The 23,344-nt window shown below is 36.4% G+C and overlaps 3 protein-coding genes across 5 annotated transcripts in view; 1 reads left to right on the top strand and 2 right to left on the bottom strand.

Moving 5' to 3' along the window:
• ssbp2a (single stranded DNA binding protein 2a) overlaps positions 1–4,659 on the top strand; it is a 28,514-nt gene extending 23,855 nt beyond the window's left edge. Inside the window, exons 5-17 of one of the 3 annotated variants that reach the window (XM_026211385.1) lie at positions 678–755; positions 1,969–2,028; positions 2,105–2,165; positions 2,386–2,453; positions 2,555–2,622; positions 2,744–2,792; positions 2,870–2,905; positions 3,012–3,066; positions 3,215–3,285; positions 3,359–3,437; positions 3,567–3,595; positions 3,696–3,794; positions 3,881–4,659. In XM_026211385.1, the coding sequence (XP_026067170.1) occupies positions 678–755; positions 1,969–2,028; positions 2,105–2,165; positions 2,386–2,453; positions 2,555–2,622; positions 2,744–2,792; positions 2,870–2,905; positions 3,012–3,066; positions 3,215–3,285; positions 3,359–3,437; positions 3,567–3,595; positions 3,696–3,794; positions 3,881–3,910 (783 nt within the window). In that variant the 3' untranslated portion in view covers positions 3,911–4,659. Of the gene's footprint in view, positions 1–677; positions 756–1,968; positions 2,029–2,104; positions 2,166–2,385; positions 2,454–2,554; positions 2,623–2,743; positions 2,793–2,869; positions 2,906–3,011; positions 3,067–3,214; positions 3,286–3,358; positions 3,438–3,563; positions 3,596–3,695; positions 3,795–3,880 lie in introns of all 3 variants that reach the window. The other 2 variants (XM_026211384.1, XM_026211383.1) reach the window with 2 other exon arrangements.
• A 961-nt stretch (positions 4,660–5,620) lies between these two features.
• Positions 5,621–9,312, bottom strand: f2r (coagulation factor II (thrombin) receptor). Its single transcript, XM_026211381.1, has 2 exons — positions 9,087–9,312; positions 5,621–7,090 (listed from the first exon to the last, which is right to left on the bottom strand). Exons 1-2 carry the CDS (start codon positions 9,154–9,156, stop codon positions 5,916–5,918), a joined length of 1,245 nt encoding a protein of 414 aa, XP_026067166.1. The 5' UTR covers positions 9,157–9,312; the 3' UTR covers positions 5,621–5,915.
• A 484-nt stretch (positions 9,313–9,796) lies between these two features.
• iqgap2 (IQ motif containing GTPase activating protein 2) overlaps positions 9,797–23,344 on the bottom strand; it is a 49,900-nt gene continuing 36,352 nt past the window's right edge. Inside the window, exons 18-38 of the mRNA XM_026211380.1 lie at positions 23,027–23,169; positions 22,763–22,933; positions 22,084–22,167; positions 21,901–21,972; positions 21,743–21,812; positions 21,425–21,633; positions 20,986–21,138; positions 20,505–20,668; positions 20,077–20,301; positions 19,477–19,617; positions 19,044–19,128; positions 18,607–18,839; positions 16,556–16,688; positions 15,308–15,410; positions 15,024–15,165; positions 13,020–13,107; positions 12,694–12,906; positions 12,309–12,469; positions 11,191–11,334; positions 10,717–10,825; positions 9,797–10,591 (exon numbers count right to left, since the gene is read on the bottom strand). Coding sequence (XP_026067165.1) covers positions 10,478–10,591; positions 10,717–10,825; positions 11,191–11,334; positions 12,309–12,469; positions 12,694–12,906; positions 13,020–13,107; positions 15,024–15,165; positions 15,308–15,410; positions 16,556–16,688; positions 18,607–18,839; positions 19,044–19,128; positions 19,477–19,617; positions 20,077–20,301; positions 20,505–20,668; positions 20,986–21,138; positions 21,425–21,633; positions 21,743–21,812; positions 21,901–21,972; positions 22,084–22,167; positions 22,763–22,933; positions 23,027–23,169 — 2,957 coding nt within the window. The 3' untranslated portion in view covers positions 9,797–10,477. The remainder of the gene's footprint in view (positions 10,592–10,716; positions 10,826–11,190; positions 11,335–12,308; positions 12,470–12,693; positions 12,907–13,019; positions 13,108–15,023; positions 15,166–15,307; positions 15,411–16,555; positions 16,689–18,606; positions 18,840–19,043; positions 19,129–19,476; positions 19,618–20,076; positions 20,302–20,504; positions 20,669–20,985; positions 21,139–21,424; positions 21,634–21,742; positions 21,813–21,900; positions 21,973–22,083; positions 22,168–22,762; positions 22,934–23,026; positions 23,170–23,344) is intronic.

Genomic DNA, 23,344 nt, shown 5'->3' with positions numbered 1-23,344 from the left:
AGTACTGTAGAGTACAGATGGGATTCATAGTCATCCAGACAGGCATCATTAACCCCTGATGTTCACAGCACAGATAACTGCCGTGAGTGTATGTAAGGGGCAAACAGGGGAAAACAGTTGCTTCTGTTCCATTTCCAGCAAGCAGAAAGCCTAAACCACCAGCGAAACTGTAGTACATCAACACTAGTGCTGTTAATTATTCAGTGGACAAAATGTGTTTGCCAGAAAGGGCAACTTCTCAGTGTCTATGTCTTCCCACTGTTTCATATTTCCTCTCATTGTCCAAGCTTTAGGTTTGTGTATGTGCATGTTATTGCTAGAGGGCTGTTTAATGACATCTATCTCGGTGCTGTCACCTCTGCTGCAGAGAGAAGTTTCTTTTAGAAATACTTCATGCTTGTTAGTGTGCCCATGTTTTTTTAGTGCAGTGACTTTTTTATGCGACTTTGCAGTGTACAGTAACTTGCCTAGCCATAAAAAAGAGCAGCAATTATTATACAGTGCTGATGTTTAAAGTCATTTTTGCTGCTTGTTTATTGCTCTGGTCTTCAAAATGTCATTCATTTTCAGGTTATTTATAACGTGCATATGTTTTTATCAAAGTGATATGTAACATCTGACTCCTGTTTAAAAATCAAAAAAAGTTTTGTGTGTGTGTGTGTGTGTGTGTCCTGTAGAGTGCTGCAGCGACACAGAATCCAATGATTGGAAGTCCTCCTGGAGATGGTATGCCTTTGCCCCCGGGATTTTTTCAGGTACACACACACACATTTTATGTGTGAATGAGGTATTGCATTGAGACATACGATTTGTTCACACCAACCTCATTTGAAAAACTAATTTTCAGAATGTATTTTTATTTTATTTATTTTTTTGCTAAAGAGTGTCCTATCCTGACTAAGATATTTATCAATAGTTATTTTATACATTGTTTTTAACTTTTAAATAGTAAATTAATTGAAACATTGTTTCATTGAAATATCTTTTTCATAAAGGTCACTGAATGACAGTGCTTTTTTTACCGTCTAAAACACAACAAAAGAGCGGCATGGAAGAAATTAATTCAGATAAAAGCAGTGAGAAATTCTTTTCTTCTGTGACTGACAGTTGAACCGGGAGAGATGTGCTGAGTCAGGAGAGATTATGAATGAGTGGGCAATTAAATATTTATTCAGGCCAAGCAAACTATATGTGGATGTCTGTAGCAGCAGATTATGAGAGGATTTCCATGCTTTCATTTTTAATTGGAAAGAGAAGATGTGTGTCTTTTCAATTACTTGTTCAATTGTCTGTTATAATGTGTTATATTTAAAGGAGGATTTCGAGTGCATAAATACTGGACTGTGTGTACATCAGTGATAATGCACCAGAACATACATTGATTAACTGTCAGCAGCCAGTCTGAGAGCTGCTGTCCTGCCTGATGTGTATTGACAATCGCTCATTGATAGTCTTAAACTCAGATTCCCTAAGAATCCAGCTGTCAGTTCTAACTTTCTTCAGTTGTTCTCTCATACTCACAGTTTGATCCAGTTTTCTTTTAACCAACCCTCTGAGATATCAGCTTTGAATTTCACATATACACATCTGTTGGAATACAGCACTTTCCTTTGTACTGAACCCAATGTGAATTGCTGTTTGCAAGCCATTTTGTGTGATGTGTTTGAGTAAAACAGGATAGTTCTTCATTAGAATTTGATTTAGCGATGAAAAGTGTAGAGTCACTCCATAGACTTACTGTATTACTGTAAACACTTTTCCTGTTTTTACATTGAGGTATGAATTAAAGCCACATACTGTACGTTGAACTACAGATGTAAAATACAGTGTTAGAGTGTTGCCATCTGGTGGTGTGATGTATGGTGCCACTCAGTTGCTCTGGTGCTGGGTGAAAAGTGACATTTGTTGAGTGATGTACTGTAGGCAGACTAATTTAATTCATTGTTCTGTGTCCTTGGGTTTCCTCAGCAGTTTATGTCTCCTCGATACCCAGGTGGGCCCAGAGGCTCTCTCAGAATACCCAGTCAGGTATTTATGTATTCTATTTTCAGGATCTAAAGTTTTCATTTGGTGCATGATAATGACTGTTACTTGGTTTGAACAGGCTTTGGGCCCTGGGAACCAGCCTTTATTAACTAGTGGGATGGATCCTACAAGACAGCCAGGTATTTCAAATGCTAACAACTCTGTAAATATGACAGTATGATCAAGTCCACCTCACCACCTACTCTTTGTGTGTTTGTTTATGAAATGCTTTTTGTTTGAAATTGACAGAAATCCTCCCAAATGTATAGAAACTGTGTCTGTAGATTCTGTAAACAGCTGTAATAACACATCAAACTATGAAATATGAAACCGCTTTGCTTCCGTTTCCCATTGTGTAAGGCCATCCCAACATGAGTGGGCCCATGCAGAGGATGACCCCTCGAGGAATGGTTCCTATTGGACCACAGGTGAGTTATCCATGGATAATTATGTAAATTTGTATAAGCATGTTACAGTGCTCGCGATCTTTATTATAATGTTGTGTTTTTGGGTATAACTGGTGTTCCAGAATTATGGTGGTGGGATGAGACCTCCCCTAAATGCTCTTGTGGGACCTGGGATGCCTGGGATTAACATGTAATTGGATTCACATTACAGTCTATTATCATTCCATATATACTCCCTTTAAGTCAGAATCCCCATTATATTACTTTATAACATTGTATAACATTGTTTATTTGTATACTGTTGTGTAAAGGGGTCCTGGAGGAGGAAGACCATGGCCAAATCCACCAAATAACAATTTGGTTAGTTCTCTAATGTGATAACTGATCAAAAGTATTCTATCCAAAACAATAGAAATACCCATTCTTTCTCCCTGCAGATCCCTTATTCATCCGCTTCTCCAGGCAGTTATTCGGTAGGTAATGTTGTCTAAGGTTTTTTTTTTTTTTTTTACCTTGTCTGAGGTAACTTTGGGTAACACACTCGGGCTATTTGAATAAGCAGAATCAGTGTGTTTGTAGGGTCCCCCAGCAGGAGGTGGCCCTCCAGGAACACCCATCATGCCAAGTCCGGCAGGTAACTAATACTTTTAAGACATTTTAAGGCATCACAGGGAAACAAAATGATTCTGTGAAAAGCCTTGTTCATGGCTTCTAAAATATCTTGATTAGGTCAGTTTCTAAAAAGACTACTAATGTGTGATGTACAATATTGATTTTTTTAGATTCAAACAACTCAAGTGACAACATTTACAGCATGATCAGCTCAGCCCCTCCAAATGGAAACAGGCCAAATGTGAGTCTTGATAATTTCTTAAATATGGCCATTTAAAATGTATTTGGTTTTCCTATAAGATTTCTCCTTTCAGTTTCCATTAGGTTCAGGTTCTGATGGCCCAATAGGCAGCATGGCAGGCATGGAGCCTCATCATATGAATGGGTCATTAGGTAAGACAGCTTCAACTGACAACACAATGCCAAATATAATATATATAATAATGTGTATATATATATATATAATCAATTTATTCATTGAATACTTTAAAGTATCTTCCTTTTCCCTCCATTCAACAGCAGGATCTGGCGACATTGAAAGCCTCCCAAAGGTATGGGGTGTTTCTGTACTGTTTTGACAGACAGTGACAACCATTTCTCTGAAATTCATTTGTGGTTTCTGTCCTCAAACTCAATGTTCACATTCATCAGAGCTCCCCAGGAAACCTCAGCTTGAATAATCAGCCTGGCACACCAAGAGATGATGGAGAAATGGGTGGCAACTTCCTCAACCCATTTCAGAGTGAAAGTGTATGTATGCAGAAAGCCTTATCTATAGGATCATTTGTGTTAAATACAGCAGCAGCTGTCATTCATACTACCTTCCTATCTTGCAGTATTCTCCAAACATGACAATGAGTGTGTGAAAGGACAGCACAGGAGTTACGTTTTCACCGTGTTCAGCAAAAAAACCCAGGATCTTCTCAAAACCGGCTCTTTGTTTATTTACTCATTTTGTCTTTGGTGAACTATTGTGAATTACAGTTACTTCATCCTACACTAAATCTGAATAAACTTAAGCAAGCCATGAAAGAAAGCTGAAGACACCTTGAAAATTTTTCACATTTTTTTTTTCTCCTGTTTGAATTCACACAGGGCTCAATCCATTTTTTAATTACTGAATCTATCCAGATTCAAGTTTTTGTATGTACCTTTTTTATGTAAATGTTTTTTTTTTTCTTCTTTTTTTTTTTTTTTTTTTTCTGTGGTTTACAGCACAGGTGATGCCCAAAAAACTGCAGTTCCTTAATAAAATTTAATTCAGACAATTCAACGTTATGATTGAACAGCAGAAATTTTTTGTTGTTGTTGAGTGAACTAAATATGACATTTCAAGATCTTCATTATAATCAAATTAAGTTAAACAAGGATTTGATCAGATGACGATAACTGACACAATCATCCTTTATCAAACACATTGTCTAGGCAAACTAAAGGTTTGCTCCAAAATAAGACAAATGTACAGTATATCCCTAAATGTAATGGACTGACCTGATTTTTTTTTTTTTTTTTTTTTGACGGACCTCAAGATTTCTTGTCTTGTCGATTTGTTCTTGTTGATACAGCTATCTGTGAAGAATTTGGATATGCTGATATAAAAATCATTTTCACCATTTATATGTGTTTGTGTATGTAACCTTTCTTGAGGAAAATAAACCTCCTCAAGCCACCATAAATTAATTATGCTGGTACATTCTTGTTGTTAAGATGGTCAAATAAGAATTGCTGGATATGAAATTTGAGCAGGTTAAAAAGCTTGATCAAGACAAACCAGTATACATGACCCTGGACCACAAAAACCAGTCAGAAGGGACATATTTAAAATAAAATTGGTATTTATACATCATCTGAAAGCTGAATAAATGTATGATGTATGGTTTGTTAGGACAGGACAATATTTGACCGAGATACAATTAAAAAATCTGGAATAAGGGTTTGAAAAAAAAATCTAAATATTGAGAAAATCGCCTTCAAAGCTGTCTAAATAATACCTTAGCAATGCATATTACTAATCAAAAAATAAGTTTTGATATATTTATGGTAGGAAATTGACTAAATATCTTCATGGAACATGATCTTTACTTATCCTAATGATTTTTGGCATAAAAGTAAAATCGATTATTTTGACCCATGGCTATAACAAACCTGTGCGACTAATGTCACATATCAGTGTTCACAAAATATGTTGGTGACCAGCTACGCTGGTCATTTAAACAACATTTGAAGCCGTTATTTACATAATTTGCATTGTTACACTCCCTTTACAAAGTTTGGGGATGGAAAGATGTAATTGAAAAGAGAAGAATTCTAAAATCATTCTATTTTCTGCAGATTGAGTGCTGGAGAAACATTTCTTAGTATTTTCAATGCTAAAAACAGTTGTGCTGCTTTGTATTATGGAAACTGTAATACATTTTTGAGGATTTTTTGATTAATGTAAAATTAAAAATCACAGTATTCTTTTTTATATAAATATTTTTTATTATTTATTTTATTATTATTATTATTATTTATTTTTTTAAACTGAAAAGTTAAATACAACTGTAATGTTTCCCTTTACAAAGCATTACATATCTGATATGTATGCATGTATTTATTTTTTTGGCAAGAATATAGCTTGACATGGTAATAGATGAATACAAAAATAAAGAAATAATCTATACATTAGCAGAGATTAGAATATATAAAAGCATAGAAACTCTTTAAGTGCCATAGTCATTTGGATGTTCTTGGAAATTATATGATGATGGAGTGCAATCAACTCCACCCATCCTAAATGTCATGAGCTGGTCCTGATAAAACAAGTCCTTGGTTTGAGAAGGTCTCCTGTCCAGTTGCAAAGTTCTCAAAACGCGTCAATAAGGAGTCTGCTCATGCCATCAACTTCCTGTACTGGCTGCTCACGCTGCTTTTAAAACTCTCTAGCTTGCTTGATCTGGTGGTGCTGGTGAACTGTGCGCTCCTCTCGACGCCTACCGCGCCCTGGCACTTGAGAAAAGCGAGAATCTGTTTTTGGCACTGAGAAGATCCGAAGTAGTACATGAGAGGGTCCAGACAGCAGCTGATGCTCCCTATGCACGTGGACACCAAGTACCCAGCGTAGGACGCGTCGTCGCTGTGCTTGTACACGAACTGTACATAATGCGACAACAGGATGACGTTTGTGGGCGCGAAGCATATGACGAAAACAGAAAAGACCGTTACGGCCATAAAAACGGCCCGCGTTTTTTTCGCGCGGTTTTCCACGTTGGCCGCGCACAAGGCTTGGATGATGCGCACGTAGCAGACGGTGCAAAAAATGAGCGGGATGAAGAAGAAAAGCGAAGAGATGACGGGGAAGAAGTACAGGTAATACTCGCGGAGGTGGTGGAGGTCAAGGACGTCGTGGCAGGTGGTGATACCCAGGTCAGGTAGGTGAATGGTTTGATTGGAAATTAGCAAAGGCGTCACACCGCCGATGGACAGAAGCCACATGGCGGCGCACAAGACGGACGCGGTTTGCGGACTGCGCCAGGTGAGCGAGTGCATCGGGTAAACGACAGCCATAAAACGGTCAACACTGATGCACATCATCATCAGCACGGAGCAGTACATGTTGCAGTAGAAAGCGGCTGTGACGAAGCGACACATTCCTTCCCCGTATATCCAGTTATTTCCATTGTAATGGTAGGCTATCCTAAACGGGAGCAACAAGACAAACAGAAAGTCGGCGCAAGCCAGATTGATCATATAAATCACCGCTGTTTTTTTAGGTCTCACTTTGCGCACAAACATGACCAGCGCCAGGAGGTTTAAAGGAGCACTGATGATAAACACTAGAATATATATTGTTGGTATGACCGCGGTCAACAAGCGGCCTGTGAGGAAGCTGGAGGCCTCCGGAGAGATGTGATAAGTCTTTTTAACCACATGGTGGTGTTGATGTTTCTTGGGTTTGGATACTGGACCCGAGTCAGAGCCGCTGGCCTCCTCCAGCAGCTCCAGGAAATCAATTGGCTCATCCGTGACGGTGAGGAAAAAACCAGAAAATGTCCGAATAAACGATTCTGGAAGGAGAAGCACATAATGAAACTGTTTAGGTGTATGTTACTTAATCCCAGCTAGCATAGGCTACATAAATAAATAACCAGCAAACACAATTTTGTTGGATTCATCTGTAATATATTATTTAAACCTTTCACACACACACACACACACACGTTTGTTTTTGTGAAAAGTGGGGTCATCCCATCCCACCAAGACAAACAGAAGGTTGGCGCAAGCCACATTGATCATATAAATCACCGCTGTTTTTTTTAGGTCTCACTTTTTTAATGGTTTTTATACTGTAGAAACGGTATACACCTTAAACCCTACACCTAACCCTAACCCTCACAGGAGACTTTGTGCATTTTTACTTTCTCAAAAAAAACTCATTCTGTATGATTTATAATCATTAAAAAAAGGGGACATTGGTTATGTCCTCATAAGTCACCCTGTCCTTGTAATACCTGTGTCCTACCCATGTCATTATATAAAGTTGTGTCCTGATATGTCACAAAAACAAGAGCACACACACACACACATATATGTATATATACATGTATATATGTATATGTATATATATATATATATATATATATATATATATACTGTAAATAATAAATCATCTATTGCCATTCTGGGACAGTAGGCGACATGGTTTCAACATAAATAGGCTAAAAATTTTAATCTATTACTGTTCAATTTTTTGTTTGTTGAATTGCTGTTCATTTAATGTACTGTCTACTTCATTTTAGATCTATATATATATATATATATATATATGTGTGTGTGTGTGTGTGTGTGTGTATAGGTTAAAATATAGGTTTTAAGCTTTTTATGATTTTTAGTTGTTCGTGTTATTTCAAATGCAAATCATAAGGCTACCAAAAACGCTAATAAATACTTATGCTTTCAGCATAATATTTCAACTACACCTTACTTTACAGAACACTGTCGGCCAAGCAGTCTTGTTTTAAAAAGAAATGGTGTACCAAATGAAATGCTGAACAGTGTCTGGAAGGTGGCTTTGGAAATGTAATGGATTACAGTTTACAAATGACCCTGTTTAAAATTTAGTAAGTAGTGTAACTATTTCAATTACTTCTTTTGATTACAGTCAATTGCTTTGAATTATTTTTTCTTTATTTCTAATGAATGTTTTAACCATTAATCATTTTTGAAACATTTAAACCAGGCAAGGGTAACCTTTCTATAGGACTCAACACTCATTATTGTCAGACATTCACAATCCTTCATCATTTGAATTAAGATGAAAATAATTTATTTTTAAAGCAGAAGCACCACAAAATCCAACTTTAGCACCTTTCTTACTCTGAGATCGTTCTGAGGTTAAATGGAGATTTAAAATCAGATTTGAGATTTGGTTTGCTAGCTATGAGATTACTTTTTGAAATCAAATATTTGTATAAATAGGCTATGACACGAAACACACTGGCATTTAACAATGTTTTGGAAAACAAGGTAGCCTAGGCCTATTATAAAAAAAATCATATGAATAAATCCAAACAGGTAATAAAACAATTATCAAATAAGCATGAGTCTTATTCTGTGTCATAAACTCCTGAATCATTGGTGTCTCATATTTTATAGCAGTCAATGCAGTTTGGGAAATAAATCAGTCAAATCTGTGTGTGTGTGTGTACAAATTCAGATGTAACCCCTTCGGATCCGTTAACATTTTCATAAGTAGCTAATTTAATTACTTTTTTTCTCAGTAACTGAACCAGATAATTTTTTTTTTTTTAATGAATAATTCAGTTACATGTAACTAGTTACTCCCCAACTCTGATGCCGACTTCTTTAAAAACGAACTAGTAAGCACTAGTGATCTTTGCTTCCTAAAGTATGTAGAAGCAGCAGTAGATTGTAATGCTCACTTTCAAAAATACAAAGTACAGAAAGTTCACATTTGCTCCTCTCGCCAAAGCACTGTATGTTACTGAAGTTCATCATATTTGAGCCTGTGTCATGTGCAGAGACAGGCGGTAAATGTCTTACCGTTCTTGGGCAGCACAGCCGCAGAGCCCTCCACAGCCAGCAGCCCCATCAACACCACAATCCACAACATCACGACTCAATCAAACTGTGCAGCTCAAAAATGATGAATAAAAGCGCAGATACTAAATAAAAAAGGCAAAGACTTTTTCAGTGAAAGAGCATGAGCTCAACAGCAGTCGTCAGACATCAGGAAAGACTGGTGGAAGGTGATAACTTCACTCCGCTGTCTGTCGCGTGCATGTCAACGCCTACTTAACACAAGGGAGGCCAGGACTAGCTGATAAAAAACTTAAAGTAGATATTTTTGAAGGGTGTTATTATTTTAAGTTACTTAACTGTCACCCTGTTCCATATGCAGGACATCTGCATTTACTTCTCTAGATTACAATTAAATCTAATCTAATCTGGAGAAACAATATATCGTTGGAAAGGTATATATCGTACATATATATAAAATTAGGTTTGTATCATGCACACTCAAAAAGGAGAGTGACAGTTTTAACAGTATTTACAGTATATTGTGTTTATTAACCAAATGCCATTAAACTATACAGTACAAATTTGTTTAGAGAATAGTAATAACAAAAATGTCAATTTGAAATAGCCATAAACTTCTGCATTTATATGATTAGGCTTTTGATTCATAATACAGCCCTTGAGTCAGATATATCCAGTCTCACCTATACTGTGTGAAAAAAAACTCACTTTGATGTATGATAGTTGTATTTATTTAAAATCAATAATATTAATCCATTTTCTCAGCAAATAACATTGTCATTTTTTTTTTAACTAAAACTTTTAGGAATGCTGTTTAATAAGTATCTTTATAAAGATGCACATTTGAGCACTTAGAAATGAAAGGCACTAGTTCATGACTGTCTTGTGAAAAGTCTCTTGTTTATCTTATTTAACGGCCATATGGCAGTAGTGCATTATCATTAAAAGACATTCATCTTATTCATTTCTAAGATATTAAAACATTGCAGCATTCAATACATTACTTGCTATAAAATATATACTTCAATTACACTTGTATTGGAAAATATAATCCATACACAATTTTCCAAAATAAAAGAAAGAAAAGAAAAACAGACATAAATCGTTTTGATTACATTTTCTTTCAAATGTAAGATTTGTAAGTACAGCTTTGTTTAATTCTTAGAATAGTAAGATCTATCTGTATAGTTAATGAAATACAGAAGACCTGCTAACACAGTTGCACAAATACACTGAATGCTCAGAGAAATTGCTTTTACAAAAACATTTAAAAACCAAAGGCACAATCTGTTCTTTTGTACAATTTGTGTAAACTATCATCTAAAATGAGACTCTGGTAGCAAGTTAATATTTTTCACTGAACATATTTTCACTGAATTAACTCCAAGGGATGTTCACTTTCCATAGAACTTTTTGTTCAAAAGGAAGATCAGTAGATTGACGTTGATTTTGGCCTTGTCGAACATTTTCATGACAGCTACTCCCTCATACTGGAGCTGCAACAGGTCCTGATAATAATAATAATAATTAAAATATAACATATGCAAGAAGTGAAAATCACTTCTGTATTGGTGTGTATATAAATGCAGTATCCTAAAATCCTGCATGTGCCTCTGTGCACATGGGAACTGACCTGGAAATGCAGTTGCACCTTCTCCATCTCAACTCCCATAAACTTGGCCTTTATCTCAAAGTCCCCCACTTCCTCACAAGGGCAAATGTCGAACATGACATTCTTTAACCTGAAATGTACAAAACACTGACTGAAGTACTGGAATAGGCTGAGCTTAATACTGTACATCTTTACAGTGCAAATAATTTCAGTGTTGCAAAATGACATTCTTGAGATTGACAACAAATTGAACAACTAAATCACTGAGCACTAAAAGATGACATCTTAATATTATTTTGATCTGCCTTAAGTTATTTGGCTAAACTCCACTTTGGACTGTATGAGGAAGACCAGAACAGGGTGGTTAACTTTAAATATTAGAAAGTTCAGTTTAGATATTACATATTTGATATTCAATGTGAAGTTCCTAATTATGAATACAAATATGAATTATGAGTAGAATGAAAAGTAATGGTGCAAAGAGGAAGAACATACTGATTAGTCTGGAGGCCTTCAATCTCCAGAATGACTCCTTTCTCATGGAGTTTGGCAGCTGTGTACTTCAGAGACGAGGCCTTGGACTTCTTACTGCTCTTCTCCTCTTCCTTTTTGTCCAGTTTAATGGACCTTCGTGAATTCCTGATTGCAAAACAACCATCAATAAAATATTATATATCTTATAAGAATTGACAGTAGACACTTTCTAATTTCCAAGTTCCTTTCAAGCCATTGTGTATCAGGGCTCCATTGTGGCAATCACTAATCATTAAATATTAATATATCAAATGAGAAAATAAATGTCTAAACATGAGGATAAATAGACAAAACTGATAAAGTTAGTTGTGAGGTTAAACTAAATAAATAGCCGATTAAATAATAACCTAATTACATTGATAAATGAACAAATTGATGTTGACATCAAACGTGCTTTACCTCAAATCAGCAGAAAAAAGAAGGTTATCATGATCATAATGAAAATAATAATTTTAAGGTTTAGCATTATTTATTTGTATTGAAAATATTACTTTATGAACTGTTTGCTGTTTTATTTATTGATCCCTTAAAGGTAGGATAGGCGATTTCGGAAAGGCTAGCGATAGCAAGTTAGCTTTGAAAGCAAGATCCCACCCTCCCTGCATGACCACTTTGCAAAGCCATGCCTCCTCATAAAATACACGAACACATTCAGTGGCTCAGGCAGACCAGAGACATGATGAAAGATAGCACTGGTGAATTAACTCATGTTTCATTCACCGTTGAGAAACATTACAGTACAACGCACATAATATTACAATAATAATGCCTTTCATTCTTGCTGGAGTGCGCTGATGACAAATCATGCCTGCGCAAACAGGTGGCACAGAGGTATGCAAATACATATTTTGCCTTCCACAGATGATATAATTACATATAAATAAATGTAGACCACCTAACGTAGTGATTGCTATCAAGATATGAAGATACTTTCAACCAGCATAACAAAAATGTTCTTGAACCGAATCACCTACCCTGCCTTTAAATTTGTTTGATATTTTAAGTGTTTTTTAAAAGGCACATATACAGTAGGCCCATTATCATGAGTGCATTTGTATGAGAACTTCACTTTCACTCACTTTCTGTTAAGGTTATCCAGACAGGTTTTAATGTATGTGTCATAGTAGTTGATCTGTTCCTGATAGAAAGCTGCCTTTGAGTTGAGCGCAGTCAGAGTCTGCTGAAGCTTCACCAACTCTGCTTTCCTCCTCTGCCTGTAGCGTCGCTGGTAGCGAATGTCCTGCCAAATAAAAAATGTATGTTATTACAACATGTATAGACATGAACTAATGGAAGGTGTTTATGTTACCCTGCAGTCCTCCAGGAACAAGGTCATGGTATGATTTAATACAGAAGCAATCATTATAGCTACATTTGTCCAATAGACAATTATCACTTTTCAACAAGCCCCAACATCTTTTTAAATAGTTCTGCCCCCACTGACTGAGGTCATTAAGGCCTGACCTTGGATATGTCATTGATGACTTCCTGGTACTTGTGTTTTGAGCTGACCAGACCAGCCTGCTCCAGAGTTCTCAGGTTCCTGAGGATCTTTCTCTTCTTCTGCTCCAGAGGCAGCTGGCGGTCCTCCAGCATGGCCTGGCTGCTCTTCAGCCCCTCTGGAGTCTGAGAGTCCTGCACCACCTGTCGCTCTACTAGCTTAGTGTGCTCTGCCTCCTACAGCATCAGAGAGAGAGCGACGGCTGACTGAGGCAAAGTCATTTCATTTCAATCTTTTGGATGACTGACCTCTGTTCAGTCTTTATCATTAATTCAAGAGCCTACTATACCTGTGGAGCAGAGGCAGGAGTTTCTAGGATATCATTGAGTGTTTCCCCGGGTTGAATTCTCACAACATCCACTATCAGTTTCTTTGTTCTGCAAAATGACAGGCAAACAGAGAAGGATGTCCTAGTTAGGAATATCAGAGTGCTTCACGTTTTGTGTTGTCTCGTCTGTTAAGATACAGGCTGACATTGTCCAGAAAATAATGCAATGCAAGACTACTTCACGGGGCAATCGAGATTTGATCAAGACTGCCATATGCTGGTGACATAAAGGAAAAAATGACAGATTTTTAATTTTGGGTGAAAAATCCCAACTTAACAAATGTATGGACTGAATTAAAATGTTATATATATACACACACACAATCAGTGAGGTCCATTTAACATTTTATATTCTTTGTACTAGAGTATTCTTCAAAATATCTTTATGTTTGTTCCACAGAAGAAGAAAGAATGTCATGCAGGTTTGGAACAGTTTTGTCTGGTAGTGTAAGCATACAAAAATGCCTGTAAAGTGCAGACTAATTTGTGTTTTGTCTCAAACTAGCTGGTTACAGTAACTGATATTCATGCAGTCTGTAAACAGAAGATCATACACGTCTGGGTCACTGGGGCTTCACAGATGCTGTGTTTTTTTTTCTGTGGAAATGGAGCAGATATAAACATAGACAATGAGCAGTGACGTCAGTGTTCCTGCTTCCTTCCCGAAGATAGACTAGAAAGCTAGAGTTAAGGACTTACGTGCCTGGACAATACTGGCCAGCAAATGATAGTCGACAAATGTTTCCTTAGAGAATTACATTTCAAGCACGTGATGACCTCCCGTCCTTAAGGCATCTTTAACCCTCTGGAGTCGATTAACACATATACGCGTTATGAGTCATTTTCTGCCGAGAAAGGGTCTACTTTTTTGGTATACAGACATAATAACAAACAACAAACGTTTGTGCACTTATAAAATAAATATAATAAACAATGTGTTGCTGTCTGCAGCCTTTGTCTGTGCTGATCTTCATTTAGACAAGCGTCATTAAAATGAACTGTAACTCAGTGAATACTCAACAAAGAGACATGAGAGAGATATCTATAGAAAGCTGGACATGTCTACTTTTAAACTAAACAAGTGCCGCCGAAAACAGATATTCTGTGATAAAGTAATCCATATGAAAACATCGCGACGTTCGTTTTTCACGTCTCCCTTCATTATATCTAATGTGATCCCGCCCCCGCACTGAACGCGCTATTCAGATTCAAACTGAAGTGCGCGGCTTGAATACACCCACACAGAAGAAAAACAGCAAGACTGTTCTTCAAGTTTTTTTATTTTACTGTTTGCTTCGCGATGAGAGGAATAAGACATAATTCACCCCAAAAAGATGTGATGTGTTTGAGGATTTGAGAAATGGATTTCCTCAGAAAAAAAAAGAATGAATCACTTTATTCAGCAGAGATCATAAACATGAGTCTCTTTTTATTTGTATTTATTTATATACTTGTACTATAGTTTTCAAATAACATGTAAACATTTTACTAGTTAGACTTTTTCCAAATAATTTTTCCAAACTATAATTCCACATAACCAAAATCATGCAGCTTCTGGTTGGCCGGTTTTCTTTGCATTGCGATGAAAAAGAAATTAGAATACCTCTACATTAAACAACTCTGTTGCATTAATGGCATATGAAAGTTTGTCTTTTATTACCTGCTGTTCACTTAAATAAAAATGTTTATTGCATAACATTTTTGCACTGAACATCCGTCTTGGTGTGAACAAGCCTATACTGAATAATTCTAATTACACAAGCTGGTTAAAAAAAGGCCCATTTTAGAACTGGGAAAGATAAAACGGGACACCAAACCATTTCCTCCTACGGGTAAGGAGAGATATGAAGACAGGAAATGAAGACAGTGAAGAAATGTTGAGTGTGAGCAAAGAGATAGTTATATGTTAGGACATTTTACACATTAAGGCAGCTGAAAGAAGTGATGAAACACTTGCTCACTTACTTCATCATCAGTCCTTTCGTGTCTTTGTCATCTCCATCCAGCAGCTCAAACTTGTTGGTGAGGGTAAGGGAGACCTCTGTTTTGGACAGTTGACTCAATGAGTTCTCCTTGCTGGGGTCATCTGCATCCAAAGCTCCTTCACCTGGGTGTCAGAGATTCACATTCAGTTTTCTTTTAATCAGCTGTCAGTGAGGACATATTCATCTGGTTTCAAACTGCTGGTGTTTGAAAGCTGCTCTGAGTGAATGAATGAAATTATTTGTTTGCATTTGTTATAATTTTACCAAGTAGCGACTCGACGTCAGGAACTTCCCCCAAGTCCTTCAGGACTTCATGCAGAAGATCACTGTGATCTGGAGCAATAGCTTCCTTATGTTCCAACACCAACTAGAAGAAAAAAAGCCAATTTATGTATTCCAGCTACAAGCATTCTGTACAGACTATAAAACACAATAATACTTATCATCACACAGCTTGGATCAAGATAAACCCTGATTGCAATTGTTATTACTACTAACAGTGAGTATCATGTTACATTCACAGCAAAACCCAGAAGATTCTATGAATTGTTCTAATACTGTACATGTACTGTTAAGTATGATATATGTTAAGTCTGATGTATTGTCATTTTATAGATATGTCAAAGTGACTTTGCTGCATCTCAAAGAGTAGATTATTGTGCTAGCAATGCCAAATGCATATGTTCATTTCCTGGCAATGCATGAAAATATGTCTGCCTTAAAGTGCTATCTAAGTCACTTTAAATAAAAACATTGTAAATACATAAATATAAAATCTAAAGTTCTTAAATTCCCCGTCTTTGTGTGTATGATATTTTTAATTGGCAACATAAATAAGATGATGACTTAATTGTTTGTTTCCAGTAGATTTACAATTACAATTTGGCAGAGAAAACAAAACAGCACCCAAGATTAGGAGTCAATAGGATCTTTTTAAATCATAAAATACTGTATCTCTCATACAACGTACTATACATTACAGCCATACTGCTTCAAATTGACATCACATCTGTTTGTCTATGTGCTGCTTAATGAGAAACATCCCGAAATGAAATGTCTGTTTTTTTGTTTTTTGTTTTTCAACTGAAGGAATGTAGAGACTTGACAGAGAGGGGAAAGGTCATGATGTCACTTCCTCACAGAAGGCTCCTCTCATGACTCATAGGTGGCTAATGAAACTTAATCACAATGAGTTGCAGATCTAAAAAAAGCATTTGACTTCACATTCCAGATCACGGCCCAACAGTAAAGGCTGAAACGGCACGTTTTGATGAGACGTGTCTCTAAACTGGATTCCCTCTTTCATATGAACAGCCCAGAAATAAGATTAAAAGAAGAGGTCATCTCTTCTACTGAATTTGGCATGAAATATAAATTTACCCTATCTATTTTTTAAATGCATATTATAAATCTTACTCATCTGTGCATTTTTCATTTTTTTCCCTTGTAATCTAAGCATTAACTGTATCTCCATATGTAATTCTCAGTAGCATGTTAAGTTGTATGTCTTACAGAGTGTGTGTTGATGATCTCCTCAATAGAGATGTAGATGATGGGTTTGCTGAGTGTCACCATGTCAGAGTACTCGTCCACATTAAACTTCTCCTCAGGAGCTGGAACGTCACAGGCTGCCTGGAAGAAGCCCCTGAAATGAAAAAAGAAAATATATATATATATTAAATCAGTGGATTTCCTTCTTCAGAATTATATATATATCAAAATGCTAAAATGAGTAGTCGAAAACATGAAATTAGGCAAAAGACATGAGTGAAGAATTTTGTCAATATCAGCTGTTGATATTTTGATAAATCTTTGTGCAACCAGAAATTTTGTTGCAACCAGCAAAATAAAGCAAGATTAAAAAAACAACAACAACTGTATAATGTCAAGTAGACCTGAATGAGAAGGGCACATGCTAAACTGCAGTAATCAAGCTCAAGTGTAAACTAGTAGGTCTATCACAGACTTGTAATCAGGCAGAGAAGTTACTGAGAATCTGAGAGGAGAAAAAACAGCGTTTCCAGTAAGCATGGGAATGATGGGCTTTGGGCAAAAGGTCATTTAGCACTTCCAGCCTCCTCACACACACACACACACGAATGTGTCTGAAGTGGGAACACATGTCCGTCCTCTCTGCTGATGTCTTTCACACAAAAACACTTCCAAACCTTTCACCACCATTTCCATCTACCCTCAGCCTGTCCTGACCCTCAGATCTGTGATTGTTTCAAATCTTTTGTTCTACTCATCAGATTCTACATAAAATGTTAACACTTAAATTAATTAATATTAAAAAATATATATGATTATTGTAATAAGAGAGTAGTTTCAAGTTATTTTATTACATGAAGTTGATAAAACATTGACTACTCACACATTCAGCACCCATTTAACCCTATCTGTGACCCTGGAGCACCAATCCAGTCTTAAGTAGCACAGGCATAATTGAAGCAATAGCCAACAAAATATTGAATGAGTCAAAATTATAGATTTTTCTTTTATGCCAAAAATCATGAGGATTTTAAGTAAAGATCGTGTTCCATCAAGAAGTAATTTTTCTAACGTAAATATATTAAAAATTAATTTTTGATTAGTAATATGCATTGCTAAGCACTTCGTTTGGACAACTTTAAAGGCAATTTTCTCAATATTTAAAAATTTTTGCACCCTCAGATTCCAGATTTTCAAATAGTTGTATCTCGGCCAAATATTGTCCGGTCCTAACAAACCATACATCAATGGAAAGCTTATTTATGACTTATTTTATTTTGTTAATATGTTCCTTGGAAAAGGCTAAATGAGCTTGTTGCTTTGGCTACTGTATGTAAATCCAGTGTGGAATAAAAGCTTAAAATACCATGCAGGCCTGATTATTTCAAGGAGCTTGTGTAATTCCATTTTTTGTTACCTTTGCTTTATTTCCACACTTGATACGATTTTGATGTGATTCTCGTACCGCTTACTCTTTTGAGTAATGAAATACATCTCATGATAGTACTCTCCTGTGTGATTACATTGTTGTAAACATTAGAAGTCTGAGAATGTATCAGTGGGCTATGTAATCAAAAAAACATTCTTTGGTTCAACATACTCACCTGCTGATCCAAAATTGCCTTGATTTAGTTTTATTTTGTAACTTTCAGGAGGTGCACTAATTTTTGCATTGCAACATTTATCACTATTATTTTCCTAAATAATTTTGACATGCTTTAGTTTATAGGTAATTAAATAAGCAGATTCAATGGAAAATTCTCTTTACAAACAACCCTAATATGTCTTCTAAGTTAACAGTATTGCTCAATTTGTCAAGTTACTCATTTATGCTGATTACTCTATGAAAATATCCAAATATATAAAAACAGCTCTTGCAGAAGTTGACAGATTTTGTCAAGTATGGAATGTAAGTACTTTGCCCTAATGTCCAAACAACATTGGATCCTGCTGACTTTCATTTTATGGACAAAAAAAACACGGAGACATTCTTCTTTTTGCTCCAAAAACAAAGGTTTGGAAAAACATTATCGTCTGTGACTCACACTGATGGAGTGCTCTGTTATCCTCACCTGAACCGTTGGTAGGTCTGGGAGATGTAGCTGTTCATAGGGGTGAGGTAGTCGCCCTCGTCCTCAAACAGCTTGTTAGCGGCAGCATGCTGTAGCATCTTAGCCACAGATGCCAGGTTCCTCCTCTGCTCCGAATGCACCTGTCCTCCGGCCGTCATGTCAATGATGTCAAAGCCATCTGGAGCCACAATGGCAGGATTCATGTAACGGTAATAGAGCAGAGTCCCAACAATCTGTGGGAAGAAGATTCAGACGGCGCTTATTTCATGTGAACCAATATTTTTCTGGGCTCTTAAGACATTCAATCTTCAAGCAGTTTTGGTTTGGTGTGATAAGCAATTACAGCTACAGTTCAAGTAGGAAAACAGTTTTGCAGACAGGCCTAGTGAATACTTATTTTAAACTAGACATTTGGATGGATGCAAGGGAATCCTGACCTTTAATAATTCATCCTGTGTGGCGTCGGGGAATTTCTCATGAAGCGTGTCCTTTAGAACTTTAGCAATATATCTCATGCCGTAGCTGCATGCAAAAGAAAACAGATCAAATGATGCAAAAGTAAAAGTCAGATCAGCAGCAGAAAAAAGGCCATACCTTAAAATAATGAGACGACTGTAATGCCTGAGCAAAATATTACACAATGCTATGTGTTGAGAATGTATCTTGTTTTAAACTGACTTCATATTTTGAACTACTGTACTGCCCCCTGGGGCAACAATGACACTGTTACATTGAATAAAGTTAGCATATGAAGGAATCCTTCATAATGCTATAGGCACATCTGACAAACATAACAGGCAATATGAAAATGAATTGCATGAATCAGAACTGAACATCTGCTTGAAAGGCAGAGATGGTCTTCATTCTTACGGGATGGTGTCCAGCGATGACATGATTGAGCCGAGCACTTTGTCTGTGACCGTCCGGAGCACCTGATTGGAGGATTCCAGTTTAGCCCTCACTTCCTCGTGTGACAGAGCCTGCTCTGGCGTGACCTCATATGGCAGCTTACTACAAGTCCAACAACAGCAGTAAAAATTCAGAAATAAAATCATTAATGACAACAGTTGTGCTGCTTAATTGTTTTGTGGAAGCCATAATGTGTTTTTTTTCTAGGATTCCTTCATGAACTGAAATTTAAAAAGAAACATTATTTATTTTGAATATATAGGTATTTTGTCACAAGGTAAAAGCCTTTACTATTGCTTTTGATAAATAGAATGCATCTTCACTTCATAAAAGCATTAATTTCTCTAATAACGAACCCTTCTCCAAACTTTTAAACAGTAATACATAGAAATAAGCTTGTTTATTTGGGTCACGCAATTTTTATTGTTATAATTTTTAAATAGTATGGAAAAATTTAAATTCGCTAACAAAAATGGATGGAAATGGATGTCAAGAAGTCTAAATAAAAAGGTATAATATATGTAGAAAATAAAAAAATGGGTGGTGTGTGCATGTTTAAACCTGGCTTCTCCCGTAGCGGTCTCTAGCTGATTAACCCAGGCCTTGTAGATGTCTACAGGGTTAGTGTTGATGCCCAGGTTCTTGTCCTCGATGATCTCTTTCACCACAGGACCTAGAAGCTGTCTGAGAGCGTTCTGCCCGCGAGCACCACGGTAAAAGCTCAAAACCATCTTAATGACTGTAGGGTTCCCTGTCACTATTTCCTGGATATGATCCACCTTAGATCTGCCACAGATGACAGCAGAGGAACAATGATATTTGCCATACTCAGTGTATCACAGATATTTGACTGAATTCAGAGGTACACTGGCTTCTCCAAAACAGTGCTGTTTTTGCATGCTCAAGCTAACAAACAGTCTCTCTATCCTTAAAATATAATCTTTAAGATAGAAACGATAAGTGTATACAGTATCTAAGATATATCTTACTTGATCTCTTCTCGCAAGGCTGACTCAAAAAGCTTGAGCAGTAAGTATTCTTCCCTCTGGTTTGAAGCATAGTTGTACAACGTGAAGATCACAGTGTCCATGAACTTGGTGGATTTGTTCTGGGGCATCTGGAAGATTAGCTTGGCCAGGTATGAAGGATTGGTCTGTTAAATGAAAAAAAAAAAAACTAATTGATTAAAAAGGTATTTATACAGTATTTAGGAGTTTTATGCATTCTGTAAATGTATAAAATCTATTCAAAATGATATATTTCAATATTATATAATTTTTTTTGTAATTAATAAATTATGTTTTTTTTTTTTTTTTTTTTTTTTTACACGAGTAAAATAATTTTCCACGACAATCAGTGCAAATATTTTGGGAATATTCCATTAAAACCTTTGGTCAGCTCCTGTTGCGATTCAGCATTCCAATCTATTTCTTAAATTATTTAAATTTGTGCCAAAGTTCCTCATCTCACTTGTAGAAGGTAGAAAAGATGCTGATAGGCCTCCAGTTTCTTCCTCTTCTCTTTGCTCAGACCCTTGATGCCCTGCTTTTCCCCCATGGCCAGATCTTCTTTGCTCATTTTGTTCTTTTTGCTCTTCATCTTTTTGCTGTGGGACACCACATCCTACCAGAGGAGACAACAGAGCAGAAGATGGAAAAATCTGTTCACACTCGACTGGTTTGGACATCTGTAGCTGCTTCTACTCTCATGAGACTCCTAAGAAAACAAATATGCTGTTCTTGTTGTTTTCTCTCAGTGATGTGTATTTGCTTACAGTAGCACTTCACATCATGGGAAAACAGAAACCTACACATATCAAAGGATATATCCAAAAAGTATATCCAAAAAGCAATTCAAAGAGATTGTTCAGCTTTATGGATCATTTAAAACCACCGCATCTGTGTCTAACCTGTAGTGTGATCCTGTTTTTCACCAACAGGCCAATCTTAATATCCATCAAATTCAGATCTTTTTCCATTTGCTGGTTAGATCGAATCTTGGTGACCACTTCCTCTCTGTGCCGTGTCACTTCCTGTTCCTCCTGTAAATCAAGGCTGCTTTGTTCCAGCAAATGCACAAATTTACGGACCACTGAGAGAGGGGGGTGCTGAGCACCGGCTGTTTGATAAACAGAAGAACACAATCATTTTTACCTTACAAACCAATCAACTGTCTATGCAAGTAAATGTCAACTCATTAACATATTAAATATAATGTATTGACTTACTCAAGGTTCTGTAATCAACTCTTGCTTTGTTAGCCTTAAGGTAAGCTTGAATCTTCACGATTTCTTTCTCCTGAACATGACACACAGAATATGCCATTTTCATGAGTATAAATGATAAAGCAGCTGCTCGTGCACATCAGAGCTTGTGTGTGACTTACATGGTCCCTGAAGTACTGCAGTCTCCTCCTGTAGCTTTGTTTAGCTTTCCACATCTTCACCAGCGACTGTAACTAAATTATAGAGGAAACTAGTTTTCATATGATGAATCCTGCACTTCAGAGCAACAAGGAAAAATATGAAGAAAGAGTGAAATAAATGAGCATGAGTTATAGGACCGTTACCTTAATCGCACTGCTCACACTGTCTTGGAAGGTCTTTAGTCTGTCTTTATACACTCTTCTCTGTTTGTAGCCCTTCCAGGATGCCTGTAATCATAAACCAAACCACACGTGAAACAGACCACATCACATATTTGTTCCTAGAGAATATTGGTAGTTTATTTTCTTTTGAACTGATCTGTAAAGAATACGAAACAACTATAGCCAATATGGTTACTAAATCCTTTTTTAAATATGATCTTTATATAATGTTGATATATTGTTGCTATTGCTAATTGTATTGACTCTTAATGTTTTGAAAAGTTAACAGAAGAGTAAGCATGCTTTTGATGTGTACATTTCATATTAAAAAAAGCGATGAAACTACTCACTATAATTGTTTTCTTTAATAAACAATCCACTTTTAAAAATAACAGAAATAATACTATAAAATAATAATTTAATTTTTAATGCTAAACAATTCAAACATGTTGAGTCTTAGAGCTTTCAAATCATATATTCATATATTATTAACATATTATTAACATAACAATATTATTATATTAAATAAGAACTTGATTAAATACCAGTTAATGATACTAATAACATGCAGGAAAATGTCAATTCCACCAAAGGCTGTTAGTGGCCTGGCATACAAGTAATCAAGTTAAGTATCAGTACTTTAGATTAAACAGTTACGCACCTGCAGTTTGACGACACTCGGCTCTTGCTTTCGCAGGTACTTCAACCTGTCATTGTGTGCACGCCTCACCAGGTATCCACGAATCAGGGCCTGAAGCTGGATGATGAGCGGCTCATTGGCCAACCACAGCTGCTCTCTGTTATACTCAGCTGTTACACTGCTCAAAACACTCTGGTTAGGGAGAAAGAAAACATGAACAACAGCGCTTACATACCTTAATTCAACACTAAAAACTATAAATGTATATCTGTCTTGAAGACATACCTGAATGTCTTCTTTGGTGAGCTGTGAACTGTCATGGACAAAATGATCCGGCTCAACCCATGTCCCTTCCTTGCTTTCAATGTTGTAGAAGTAGTCATATTTATCCTTGATCTTGTGTTTCACCCATAAACTGCCACTGGTTCCTGCAAAACATTTTTAAGATAGGCAGCACTGTGAATGCAATCCTTTACAAACACACAGACACGGCTCTGAACCGTTTTTTTACAATGTAGCAAATATTTTTAAATATCTTTAAAAAAAAACTTTGATGTCTTTAAAGTGTTGATAGATTTTTTTTTTAAGTAGCCTACATTTGAC

This window comes from Carassius auratus, chromosome 30 (genome assembly GCF_003368295.1).
Source record: "Carassius auratus strain Wakin chromosome 30, ASM336829v1, whole genome shotgun sequence".
Lineage (NCBI taxonomy): Eukaryota > Metazoa > Chordata > Actinopteri > Cypriniformes > Cyprinidae > Carassius > Carassius auratus.
The sequence above is the reverse complement of the archived record's forward strand: the minus strand, read 5'-3'. Positions and strand labels throughout refer to the sequence as shown.